The 13,328-nt window shown below is 34.1% G+C and overlaps 1 protein-coding gene across 4 annotated transcripts; it reads right to left on the bottom strand.

Annotated features, from left to right (window-relative positions):
- Positions 1 to 3,959, bottom strand: LOC133857407 (uncharacterized). 4 transcript variants are annotated; one of them, XM_062292687.1, is made up of 4 exons: positions 3,520 to 3,959; positions 2,073 to 3,317; positions 956 to 1,866; positions 1 to 707 (listed from the first exon to the last, which is right to left on the bottom strand). In XM_062292687.1, the coding sequence occupies exons 2-4, from the start codon at positions 3,295 to 3,297 to the stop codon at positions 363 to 365; spliced, it is 2,481 nt and encodes an 826-aa protein (XP_062148671.1). In that variant the 5' UTR covers positions 3,298 to 3,317; positions 3,520 to 3,959; the 3' UTR covers positions 1 to 362. The 4 variants fall into 4 exon arrangements, with proteins under 4 accessions (XP_062148671.1, XP_062148677.1, XP_062148655.1 ...); XM_062292693.1 differs by having other exon boundaries at positions 2,073 to 3,311; XM_062292671.1 differs by having other exon boundaries at positions 2,073 to 3,320; positions 3,520 to 3,958.
- Between the last annotated feature and the right edge of the window lie 9,369 nt (positions 3,960 to 13,328).

The following is a 13,328-nucleotide window of genomic DNA, read 5'->3' as shown; positions in this document are numbered from 1 at the left end:
TCAGTTGGTTCAGTCAACATGAGCTGAATCAATCCATGTTAGAGGCTAACACAGTGAGTGTAAAGATCAAAAAAACTTGTCTAAGATTGAGTATATCATCAAGATTGTCTAGGGTTGAGTAACACATGCACACCCCCACAAAGACAGGATAGGATATTTATGTAAAAATAATTCTTATTTTCCTCCTAGCACTAAGAACAAAATATGAGTCCAGGCACATTTCTATAGCATTAAAACTATTGAGAGTTTTTTTTTTTTCCTGTACAAATTCAACTATAGATATAAGTAGAAATATTTGTAAGCCACTTCATGACCATCTACACCATAATTGAACCTCATCTTAATCTTTTTGGTTCCCATCACTACCTCCTCAAATGTATCATTCCCTCACAAGCCAGGGTTCCCTCAAGATCTCCAATAATTCGAGATATTCGAACTTCAAGGCCCCTCTGAACTTCCTGGAAGAGAGTTCTAACACTATCAGCAAAGCCCTTCATGTCAAAGCTAGCAGTCTTGTTTAGTTCTTGGGCGACCCCAACAAATCCAGAAGCAACCTTGGATTGAATTTCCATCAATTTCTGTCCTGTTGCAACAATATATCTCTGCAGCTGAAACGTTTCCTCAAGGAAGTGTTCTAATGCTTTAGTTTCTGCCTTTGTTTTTGCTGTACCAGAATTTCCATGATTTACATTTAGATCATTCTCATGCTGAAAGTAATAAACAAGAAAACATAAGTACATGAATACGTATTCAAACAGCCAAAAAGAGGCCAATGAGACCGTCCCTAATTGAAGTCAAACTGAAGCACCTATATTTCAAAAGCTTTCCAATATTTTATAGAGATGGTTAAATTTTGCAAATATCAAAGTATTGAAAGCACTGAATTGGCAAGAGCCAATTCAATGTCATAATCTTTCTTCAAACTTGAAATTTCACTCAATTAATCCAAACTTACCATCCGTTTGCTAAGGTCATCTGCCTTCGCTTGAAGGGACTCATACCTGCCAACTTGTTTATTCAGCAAAGACAATAATGAAAGGAAGCCCTTTATCCCTATTTGCCCATTATCATTTCTTTCTGTATCTTCAACACTTTCTTGCTTTCCTGCCAACCTCTCCAGCATAAAAAGTTGCTGCTTTAGCCTTTTGATCTTGTAAGAAACTCCAAGAGCACAAAGATCGATCCTCCATGGAGAATTGTTTGTCTTACTCAAGGGATGGCTAGGTGACGCTAACTTTTCAGTAGTATCAACCTCCACTAGACTTGTACTTCCCTCCAGGGCAGGACCCTGATTGGCAATATCCTTATCGTCTTCTAATTCTTTTTCAGGAGATTGGGTCATTAAGCCTGCATCTTTGGACTGATTAAAGGATGGAGTTTCTTCTTCTCTCTGAGCATCTTCTTCTTGATATTTATCCACCGAACTTGTTGTATTTGTTTCTTGTTCTCTCTCCCATGGTTTTCCCTCTAGGATCTTGCCTTCGAAACAGATGGCATCATGGGATATTGCTGGAATATGAGAAGATGAATTTAAGTTGGTCTTCTGGAAATTTAGGGACGTCAATTGTAATGCTAGTTGCTCTTTTAAGAAAGTTAATTCTTCTTCTCTTTCCAGTAACAAGGCTTCCAAATTCATATTGTAATGTCTGAGCTGTGACATATTCTCGACCTGAGACTCCAGCCGCTTTGATTCTAATTCCATGCTCAGCAACTGCCAACGGAATGCCTCCAATTTCTCATCTTTGACTCTCATTTGTTCTGCAAAAGCATCTAGTTCTAAGAGATGCCTCTGCTGAATTACAGTTGCATACTTTTCAGCTTCTGAGCGTACCCAACCTTCCAATCGCTTGATATCAGTTGTGATAGCTTCAAAATCAAGAAGGAGACATTATTAAGAAAAGAAAGAATCTAGAGCAGATACAATATCTGGAATTTAAGCATTGTGATTGGATTTTATCAAGGAAACATTTGTACATTTGTGTGTGTGCGCGCGCACGCATAAATAGCTAATTCTAATGCTGGTGAGATCATATACGTTCAACCAAAAGGGAAAGTGGGAACTTTGTTCTTACGCAATTCCTCATTCCCTTCCAGTGGATAGTGATCAGAGAGTGAAGAATGAAAACCTAGCTCCTTTCTGTCCTTTTTAAGCCCAAGATACCCATACTCCAAAACGAGATCAGTTGACTGTGATCTCGTCTTTCCAACGAGCGACGACCCTGTTGCACCTGTGTAAACATCAGGTTTTGAATTGACTTGGTTAGCCAACATACTTCTTAATGAATGTCTCTCGTGTCTAGACTCTGATACTGCCCTCCACCTTTCCGTTTCTATTTCAGCTTGTTTTCTCTTAGCCTTTGATAATTTGACCTCCTTTAAAAGCCTTTGCTTCTCTGCTGTATCCAGCTTGGACTTCCTAAGCATTGCTGACAGAATTTTCTCTTTCTGTTCCAAATCCTTATGCATCTTTACCATTTCCATTGATAGTTTTTGAGCCAGCAAGACTGCCTCTTCCTTTTGCTCTAACGCTACATCAAGATCTTGTTTTTTAGCTTCAACTTGCCTAAGTAGGCGGCCCATCTCAGCTTCAAGCTGTCGTTGGTTTGACACAACTTCAATGAAGGCCGTTTTGTGCTTCCAACGCTCAGAAGAGTGCTCTTGAGCTTCACGGTTTGCAGTTTCTCTCAATTCTTCCACAACATTTTCAGCCTCTTTCAGCACTTCTTCTAACTCCATCTTCGTCTGCTTCTCTTCCTCCAACACCTTATCCTTACACTGCACCATAATCTCCAATTCCTTCAACTTCTGATTCAATTCAGAAATAGCTTCATCCTTCTTTCTCTCAAGTACCCTCAATTCAGAAATAGCTTCATCCTTCTTTCTCTCAATAACCTTCAATTCATTCATAAGAGCCACAATCTGCTGCCGGAGCTTCTTCCTTTCATTCAACCAGCTCTGCTCTTGTGCAGCAAAGATGCTCACAACTTTCTCATTGGCTTTTGCGTCTTCATGTCTTATTTTTTTCAACTCTTCGATCTCCCTCTCAGCAGTTTCAAGTTTATGGAGAAGCTCACACTTTCCTCTCTGAACCTTCCACACAAGCAGCCCCAGGAGTTGGGCACTTCCTTGAAGAATTTTATCACATACTTTGGACCATCTTTCATCTTCCACTTCAGGCTTGGACAGGAGTTTGAGGGCAAAGAATGCACAAGAAACACCAAAACACATTGGATACAAGCTATCACTCTTCTTTTCAGATTCAAATGAATACAAACTGGAGATTTGCTTCTCATCCATTATTCAGGAACTTGCTGCTTCTCCTTTGCAAAAGGGAATTAAGAGTTAGAATACACTATACACTTGAAATTCCCAGTCTTCTCTAGAAGAGATTGAAGAATTCAGAGTAATAAATTGAAAAGAGAAACAAACATGCATAGAACAGATGATTACATAAATGAACACCTCAAAAATTGATGAACTATAATACCCATTACAAATCTAAAGCAATACAAGACTTACAGAAAGAACAGGTTTAAGGCTTCTTGAACTCGAAACGCGAGAGAGCACACAATCTAGTTGGGGTCCAAATTGTAGCTAAAAAGGAGCAGTGTCTCAATGGAGATCCAAAGGCACAAGCCAAACACAACATCATAACACATTTTTACTGTATGTGTGATGTGGAAGGTATCCATTCTAAACGGCTAATCAATGCCAAAAGCATGGGTTACCACGTGTGTGGAACTACGCAAATTCAGTTAGAAAGTGCTGCACAAAAAAAATAAAAATGAATATTGTTCCCTGTCATTCAGTGAAAGCCTGACCCTATTAACCCCACTTGCTCTTCTTTTCTCCTCCCACATACTTTTCTTCTCCTTTTTTCCTCTTCAGCTCAGGGTCATGATCACTCATGACCATTTTAGGAAGCAGGAGCACTGGATTCCTGGTTGTTGTTTATCACCATTAATTACAAGAAAGAGAGACGGAAGAAAAAATGAAGCATATCTCTATCAAACAGTTCTCAGAAAATTTGTATTTTTCCAAGAGTGGCTTGCCTCTGACCTGTATTAAACTATTCTGCATAAAATACTTTCAATTGTATTTTATTTTCTAATTTTTTGGTTCTTTTGAAAAACAGTATAATTGACAACGTTGATTGCACCTCTTACTAACCTCTAAAAAGTCAATCATAATCATGGATGACATCAAAATATCACATCTAGTCCAAAACAAGATCAGTAGCTCAACCTGGACCACATTATCGCTGTCATTGTACAATTACACCACCTATAATCGCAAGTAGATATAGAGTTCCTTTTATTTTCTGTGGGGGGTGAATATGCAAATATGCAAGTAAATAAATAGTTCATAACCAAAGCATCCCTCAGAAAACCTAATGGAAAATTTCAACATGCACCAAGCAAATAAACTCAAACCAAAAATACCCACCAACCCATTTGTCAATCACTAAACAAAAACCAGAAAAATATAACCTTTTTCCCCAATAACATGTATGTATATATATATATACTATGATTGAATATAATTTAAGCTTATCTATACCAGTAAAAACTCCTGGTGAGTCATTATCTCTGTGGAGCATTTTGTACAAGGAATATAAGGAAGCATTCAGGAAAATCACTATCAGTTCACAATCACCATTATGGTGCCACCTAAGAGACCAGATCTTCATGGTCCAGAAAAGATTGGCGTCTCTCCAATTGCTTCCTTGGCTGAGACCTGTAAAGCAGGAACTGTTCAAGAAAGAGAATACAAAAAAAATTCGTTTTGTTGAAAAACAGAGTTATAAACAAATTATTTAGAAAAAAGACCAATGGGCACCCACATTTTGCTTTTTATATTCCAAGATCTGCCCTTGGAATCAGGACTTCATCATTCATGATTCATTTTGAGTGTATCCAAATCAATCTCTCTCTTGAGAGCCACACACAATTGTAAACATTTTGTGGTCACAGACTCGCAGCCCATGTTCTCTCTCTCTCTCCCTCTCCATACACTAATTGAGAAGAATTGAAGAAGATATGAAAATACACGTACATAACACAATGAAGAGTGCATAAGCCACTGAACCAAGGTCACAATCAAATGTGAACATCTGGGGTTACACCCCATGTTCCCAGCATGGATTTGTAATAAGTGATGGGAGTACTTCCTAGGTCCCACGCGAGTTGCCTGGAACAATCTCCTTGATTCCAGTTTGTGATCAAGGGATTAGGTGAAATTTTTCTTTCCTCTCCTAATTTTATCACAAATTCAAGTAACAGTTAAAAATGGGTGAGACTACTGTACGACAATCTATAATGGCATAAATAATAAGTGTTGCATGTACTGTTGCATTAGTTTGTAAACGTGTGATGGGTGCTTTCTAATGGAATTGATGAATAATGAAAGAATGTGAAAATGGAAGGTGATAATGAACTCCAATTAATGGCTGGAGACAAACTCCAAGTGAATCCGATTAAGGCTGGAAACAAACCACAAGACAAAAATCTATATTAATTCTCTCTATATTCATTAACGACCAAATGGCCTTTAAATAAATATACAAACAGATAAAGCTTAAAGTGATAACACCTAAAGTTCTAATATTCAAATAAACTTTAATCCTAATCTTACCTAATCTAATCCTAATGAATTCCAACTCCAACTCCACCTCTTACTCTAATCTGACCCCTATCAACGTGATAAATGTCATATGAATCATCAATCCTGTAACAATTTATATTTTACTGGTTGATGTTGTAAGTGTCACTTAAACTACCACATTAACAGGGTCAAAACCATCCTGCCAAATCAAACTCACTTATAATACATTGATTGAGTTTTCTAATGACCTCTTTCTCATATTGCAGGTAGTTTGTCGCCGGTCTGATCGCCTGAAAAATTGGTTTGACAAAATGAAAATAATTTTGCCAAACCAAACTCGGTTATAATACGCTAATTAAAATGTTAACCAAACCACCCAACGAGAAAAATCTAAACATAGTGGCATATGAGGTGAGGTACATAAACGAGTTGGAAACTCTGGTCTGGAGTAGGACCATGGGAGGAGCTTTAGCAGAATAATTTACCACTGCACAAGGATGTGGTTGCTTAAATGGTTACAAAGAGGGGTCAAGTCCAATGCTATTTAAATAATGTGATCCTTTTTTGCGAAGTTCCATTATTGCATTTCCTATTTAATGTTGTTTAATGCATTAATATAAACCCAGAAATTAAAAAAAAAAAATTAAAAAAAAAATTAAAAAAATTAAAAAAATTAAAAAAACACTATTTTGCTTTCTTCCAATGTAGTCAACTGATGTAACATGTTCAATTCACTATTGAATTTTTTTCCTTTTTTAAGTTAGATTAATCTAATGATGAATTGACTTGCTACATCAACAGAATATGCTTGAAGAATGCTGGAAAAATGCAAAATAACCTCTCTTTTTTTTTTTTTCTTTTTGTTGAAAAGAATGAAGAGATGTCAACAAAAAGCCAAATGGTTTTATGAAAGTTGTCCATACAAAAGCATTCAATTTGATAAATTATTGCGAAGACAATAGGCCGGGTTTCCCTAGGATACTTAAAAGTTAAAGTGTGATCCCTTGAAAATTTGGTATATCCTATGAGAACAGGGAAGATATTGAAATTGATTCTAAGAATATCAATTCTTAGATTCAATACAATATATTTACTTTAGACTTTAACCATAAATTATTGTATGTTTTTGTTGGCGTTTTGAAAATGACAATGCTGCAATCGTGTGCATCGAAGTTGCTTTCATAGACAATTTTGTGCCATATGTTTTATGTCATAATAATCGTGATTTTTGAATAGAAATTCTCATACTCTTCGTATGGTATTAGAGTAAATATTATGAATTCGAACATTATCTCTGTCAACTTTAACTTTTGAAATAATTAACGTGTCAGCTCCAATTTTTCCATAAATTTGCTAACCCTTATTAGAACAAAATACAATGCATATAAATTTTATTCTTTAGTTAAATATTATAACATATATGGAATACAGTTGTAGAAAGAAAATACTCAAACTCTCAATAGAACTCTTACTATGAGATACTCAAGCTATTTTACACCATATGATCTTCAAAAAAAAATTGGTTGCTCTTGTAGAATGAAAGATAAAAAGACAAAGAAAATAGAATTCCTACTCTTTCTGTAAAGATAACGTATTGTATATACACAAATTATAAGCTAAGAAGTCTTAGGAATAGATAAAATGCTCCGTTCTCTCTCTTACTGCCCTGCTCTCTTCCTCACTATTCAGCTGTCTCAAGAAGGAGGAAAGGGTCACATCTCTTCCCTCCTCTTCCCTTTATCTTTCATTTATGTCCTTTTATCTTTTTGTAGCGGTTTGTTTAGTGGTTTTTTTTTAGCTATCTTATGATGTGTTTGGTTCGAATATTTTGGTGTATTCGAACTGGGTTTTTATTCAAAAACCCGACACCCGCATCCATGTTGAATAAAACCCGAATGCTTTATTGAAATCGGTTTGTATTTCGAGGTATCAGATGATCAGAGGCGTGAATATTTTGGTGTGAAAGCATTTATTGCTACAATCCAATCCAGCTGCATTTGTTTAATGTTGTGGGACCCGCGTCTTCAGACTCATAATACAGAAGACAATTGGGTGTATTTCACTTTAACATTCAGCATTAATGTGAGCTTCTAAGGACCATTGACTAAATCATGAAGTCACTAGAATAAATCTTGTCCGTCAGATTTTTTGTACATATCCGAGTGCAGCCAACCACTCCCGCATTGTAACGTAATTCGACCTTGTTTCAGTTTTTTTTGTTTAAACAAAATATCAAGCTTTCGTCTTGTTACGAGATCTGCTCAGGCGCAGTCAGACGCAGTGGAATTCGGCTGGGTGTAAAACGTTTACACCGTTTTCCAGAATTTATGTGATAACAGCCGTTAGATTATAAGACCAGTAGAGTTCCTATTTTTTTCCAGAATTTATCTGTTTCTTTTTCCTTTCCATAGATTTTTTGTTTGCTTTTAGTTTCTTTATTTTATGTTAGATATATCTTGCTCAAATTAATTTGTGGTAAATGAATATGTCGATAATTACGGTTTATAATTTTGAATTAAAACAGATAAGTAATTTAATTTTAACGAGAATGAAATAGGCATTTTTCACGAGAAATGAGAAGGAAATAATTTATATTAAACTTGAAAAAATATTCGTTACTAAATAAAATTAACTAAAATTAATCATAAAATTAAAACAAAAAAACGTGTTTATCTTAGATTTAATAAAGCAAAATAAATTAAAATCATTAGTCCATAAAATTTAATACTCAATTTTTAATTAGTATACAATGAATATTTCAATCATTATCAAGATTAAAGAAAAATTACAGTTTAGTCCCCCAAATTACCACCCGTATTGTATCTAGCCCCAAAAATTGCTAACACTTTAACTTCGGTCTCTCAAAGGCTCAAACTACCAAAACCTTTTAAAAAATGCCACATTGGGCGAGATATGTCCATATTACTCATGCCGCATGTTATTATAGAATTTTTTAAAAAAAATTTTGAAAAAAATAACTAAAATCCAAAAAGCAAATATATATATATATATATATAAATTTCAAAGAAAAATAGGAAAATGGGGGTGGCTCGTAGGCCACCCCCCTCCCAAAGGGATGGCTGCCACCTATATTTTCTTCTTCTTTTTTTCTTTTTTTTTTTTTTTTTTTTTTTTTTTATTATTATTATTATTATTATTATTATTATTATTATTAAAAAAAAAGAATAAAAATAAAAATAAAAATAAAAATATAATTTTACTTTTTTTAGTTTTTAGTTTTAATTTTTAATTTTTTTGTAATTTTTTTTGTAATTTTTATTATTATTTTTTACCATACCAATCATTATGCACAATTTTTCATACAAACCAATCATCTTCAATCATTTCCTACTATTAAAAAATATTTTTTTTTTCAATTTTTAAAAATTAACACTTATTTTCATAACACCAATCATTATACACAACTTTTCATACAATCCAACTACCATTATAAAACACTTTTTTTCAATCTTCCAAATTCAACACCCAAACACATATTCGAAAAGAATCTGAATTATATTCAACATCCAAACACATTTTCATTGCCTCGAAATTCGTGATCAGATTCAGAATATTATTCATATTCGAAATATTCGATACCCAAACGCACCATTAGTCTCTATGGAGGTTTTAGATTTGGTTTTTTAAAAGTTAGATCTACGTTTTTATAAAAGATTTTGCTTTCCACGCACCTCACCATTGTGCTCATTGGCACCCCTGCTGTTCGATGCCATCAGTTTCCTTCGTTCGCCGTCCACGTGTTGGCACGTGGCTCCCACACACTGGCACATGGATCTCTTCCTCTGGCACGTGGATCTCACGTGCCAGAGAGATCCGCTCAGCCAGCATCTGATTTTGCAGTTTTTTTTGGGTTTTTTTACTGTTTTATGATTTTTTATTTTTTATTTTTTATTTTTTTATCTTACTTGGGTTATTGTCTCATTTTGAGGGAGACTTTTGTATTTAAATTTGTGTTGGTGCTTTTCTTTTTTGTAGTTTTAGTTTAAAACTCTTATAGTGTTTTTACCACTTCAGCCTCCATCAGATAGTTATTGTTGATCCTAAGTGGGGGTATAGATAGGCTTGTCTTATTTTGTACTTCTTTCGCTTATGAAATCGCTGTGTGCGGCCCATTGAAAGGACCTAGTCATTTATTTGTCACATTTTTTACTTTTTGTATGTATTTTAGCACTGTTTTAGTTTATTTTTGGTCTATTGTTAGGAAGCTTACCCCTTTTTCTTTTATAAGATTAGCCACTTCTTCTTCCTTTGGAATCAGGAGTGGTAAGGATCCCTTGTAACATTTTCCTTAAATTAATTAAAAAGAAAAAAGAAAAAAGTAGAAGAAGAAGAAAACTTATTGTGTACTATAACAACTTTAATTAAGGAATGCTACTTTTTAAGTAAAGCAAAGTCTCTAATTGTTTGTCCTTTTATTATTATTGCTGGCAGGCAAGTTCTCTGCCTTTTACAAAGTGGTTAGTAACTATAAGAACAAATGGTTAATATAGTATTATTGAGCCTAAAATAAGCTTATAATGTCAAAAAATAATATGATGTTTATCATAAACATACGTTATAGTAAGCAATTGATATATAAGTTGTTTTATTTACTTCCCTACCTTTAAGGTTGATTAGCTAATATGGCGGTTCATCTTTTTACGAAAAACGGCGCTCCATAATTCTAAAGAAGAAATTTGAATGGAAGAATACTCTGATTTAATTGCTGATAGATTTTTAATCTAATTTATATAAATGAAAGCTTGATAGTTCACTATTACAACCACCTATCCGCGAAAACTAACGTACGCTGCTCTCAAACTAAAGGCTTTCTTGCGTATGCTACTCATAGATTGTCACACACTCTCAACTTAAGAAGGTACAAAATAAATAAGTAAATAAAGAGAGAAAATTACAATTTAGCCTCACAAACTGTCAGTCGTTTTGCAAATAATTCTACGAACTACCAACACTTAGACTCTGACCTCCAAACTACCAAAACGTTTCTAAAAATGCTCATTTTATCGAAATATGCTTATAATACCCCTATCACGTGTTATTTTTCAATTAAAAAAAATAAATTAAAAAATTAAAAATAAAAGAAAAACTAAAAAAAAAAAAAAAAAAAAACTTATTTTTTTAAAAGAAAAAAGAAAAAAAAATAGGTCTTAGGGGTGGCTCGCATGCCATCCCCCAAATACCTAATTTATTTTTTTCTTTTTTTAAAAAAAAAAAAATTAGTCTTTTAATTTTTTAATTTTTTTTAATTGAAAAATGACATGTGACCGGGGTATTATAGGCACATTTTGACAAAATTAGCTCTTTTGAAACGTTTTGGTAGTTTGAAGGGCCAGAATCCAGCATTGATAGTTTGTGGAGCTGTTTGCAAAACGACTGACAGTTTGAGGGGTTAAACTTTTATTTTTTTATAAAAAAATAAAATGGTTATGCTACTATTAAATTTTATCTTTATTTCTTTTATTATTGTACGATTGAGGTCTTCTGCAATTGTTTGAAACTCTAGATATCTGCAATTTCAAGAGTCCAGAGATTCTAGACGGTTCATTTCACACACTCAATTAAAAAAAAAAAAAAAAAAAAAAAAAAAATTGATATGTATATCTATTAAATTTTGCCTTTATTTATTTTACCATCATATGATGCAAAATTTGACAAAGTCAAAATACACCATCATCGAGGATTGCTAAAAGCTTTGTGTAACTACCACATTGTTAGTAAACATCTAAATTTGTGTTTGTGTCAAGCTGTGTGGGATTCCTTCATGTCTCATGCACGCATGGGGGTAGCCATTATTGCATTTCCTATTTAATGTTGTTTAATGCATTAATATAAACATTTTTTTTTAAACGCTATTTTGCGTTCTCCCAATATAGTCAGCTAACGTGACCTGCTCAATTCACCCTTGAATTTTTATTTTTATTTTTTGGGGTAATTACCTTTTCTCCCCATCAACTACCAGCCATTGTCAACATGCCCCCATGAACTGACACCTCGACCAAAAGAGAACATCCAACTACTATCGTTACCCACTTTGCCCCCATCCGTCAGTCTAATTCACACAAAGACCAAAATGCCCTCTACAGTAATTAATAAAAAAATATTAAAATTAATATTTTTAAAAAAAAACTGAAAAAGGGCGCCACCCTTAGATTAATTTTTGTTTTTGTTTTTTTTTTTAAAAAACAAAAAAATATATTAATTTTAATATTTTTTTAATTAATTACTGTAGAGGGCATTTTGGTCTTTAAACAAAAATTAACACTCAAAAATGGAATATTCCATCCAAGTTAACGGAATCTTCTGACAGATGGGGGCAAAGTGGGTAACGATGGTAGTTGAATGCTCTCTTTTGGTCGAGGTGTCAGTTCATAGGGGCATGTTGACAATGGCTGGTAGTTGATGGGGGGAAAAGGTAATTACCCCTTATTTTTTTCTTTTCAATTTGAATTGATCTAAAAATAGATTAATATGCCACATCAATTGAATATGTCGGAAAAATGCAAAATAACCTATTTTCTTTTTCTTTTTCTTTTGTATTTTTTTTTTTAGCGAAAAGAACGAAGAGATGTCAACAAAAAGCCATCCTCGAGGGGTAGCTCAATCGGTTAGAAACCATGCCTTATGAAGTGGAGGTCACTAGTTCGAATCCCTCTCTCCCTCTTGTGTGGACATGTAAAAAAAAAAAAAAAAAAAAAAAAAAAAAAAAAAAAAAAGGGCCAAGTGGTTTTCTTAAAGTTGTCCGTACAAAAGCATTCAATTTGATAAATTATTGAGAAGACAATAGGCCCGGTTTCCCTGGGTTACTTAAAGTTAAAGTGGTCCCTTGAAAATTTGGTATATCCTAATTCCTATGAGACCAGGGAAGATATTGAAATTGATTCTAAGAATATCAATTCTTAGATTTAATACAATATATTTACTTTAGACTTTAACCATAAATTATTGTATTTTTTTGTTGGCGTTTTGAAAATGACAATGCTGCAATCGTGTGCATCGTCAAACTAGGATCCATCCAATCTTTTTATATTGTTCTGCTTGTAATTTCCTGCATTGATGTTGCTTTCATAGACAATTTTGTACTGTTGGAGAAATAATTAATACCAAAGACATGTGGGCCTAAGGTAGTATCGGGGGTCGAGCTCATCGGGTTGGCCCGGCCAGATCAGACCCAAGTACAAGACCATTCGTTATCTCCAAAAAGACAGATATTCAGAATATATCAAAATAGGCTTCTATCCCATCAAATATGGGATAAAGTACCTAATAGAATGACATTAGCTAAAGGGGTAATGTCCTATCCAGTTTGGACTCTACTACCCAATTTGAATTCTATGAAGATAAGACTCAAGACTATGTGATCTAGGACTCAGACTCCTAATTAAATTATGCTCCAAGCACTCTAGCGGTTTTATAACTGTGAACTGTGAGTCTATAAATAAGACTACGGCGTCAGGTATTAAAAAAACAAGCACATTCTCTGAGCTTTTGAGATTACAAATATTCTTCAGAAAATTAGTTTGAACTGACTTAGGCATCGGAGTGGGGGTCCGGTCGGCACCCCCATTGTCCGACGAGCCGTTTATTATTTTGCAGATTATGAGGAGAGCGAAACTCATGAAAGACAACGAATTATAAGGCGACACGTCACCGTACCAGAAACTGTACCAACATGTACTATATGTTTTATGTCACAATAATCGTGA

The sequence above is a fragment of the Alnus glutinosa genome, chromosome 1 (assembly GCF_958979055.1).
Source record: "Alnus glutinosa chromosome 1, dhAlnGlut1.1, whole genome shotgun sequence".
Classification (NCBI taxonomy): Eukaryota; Viridiplantae; Streptophyta; class Magnoliopsida; order Fagales; family Betulaceae; genus Alnus; species Alnus glutinosa.
This window is presented reverse-complemented; position numbering and strand designations above follow the sequence as displayed.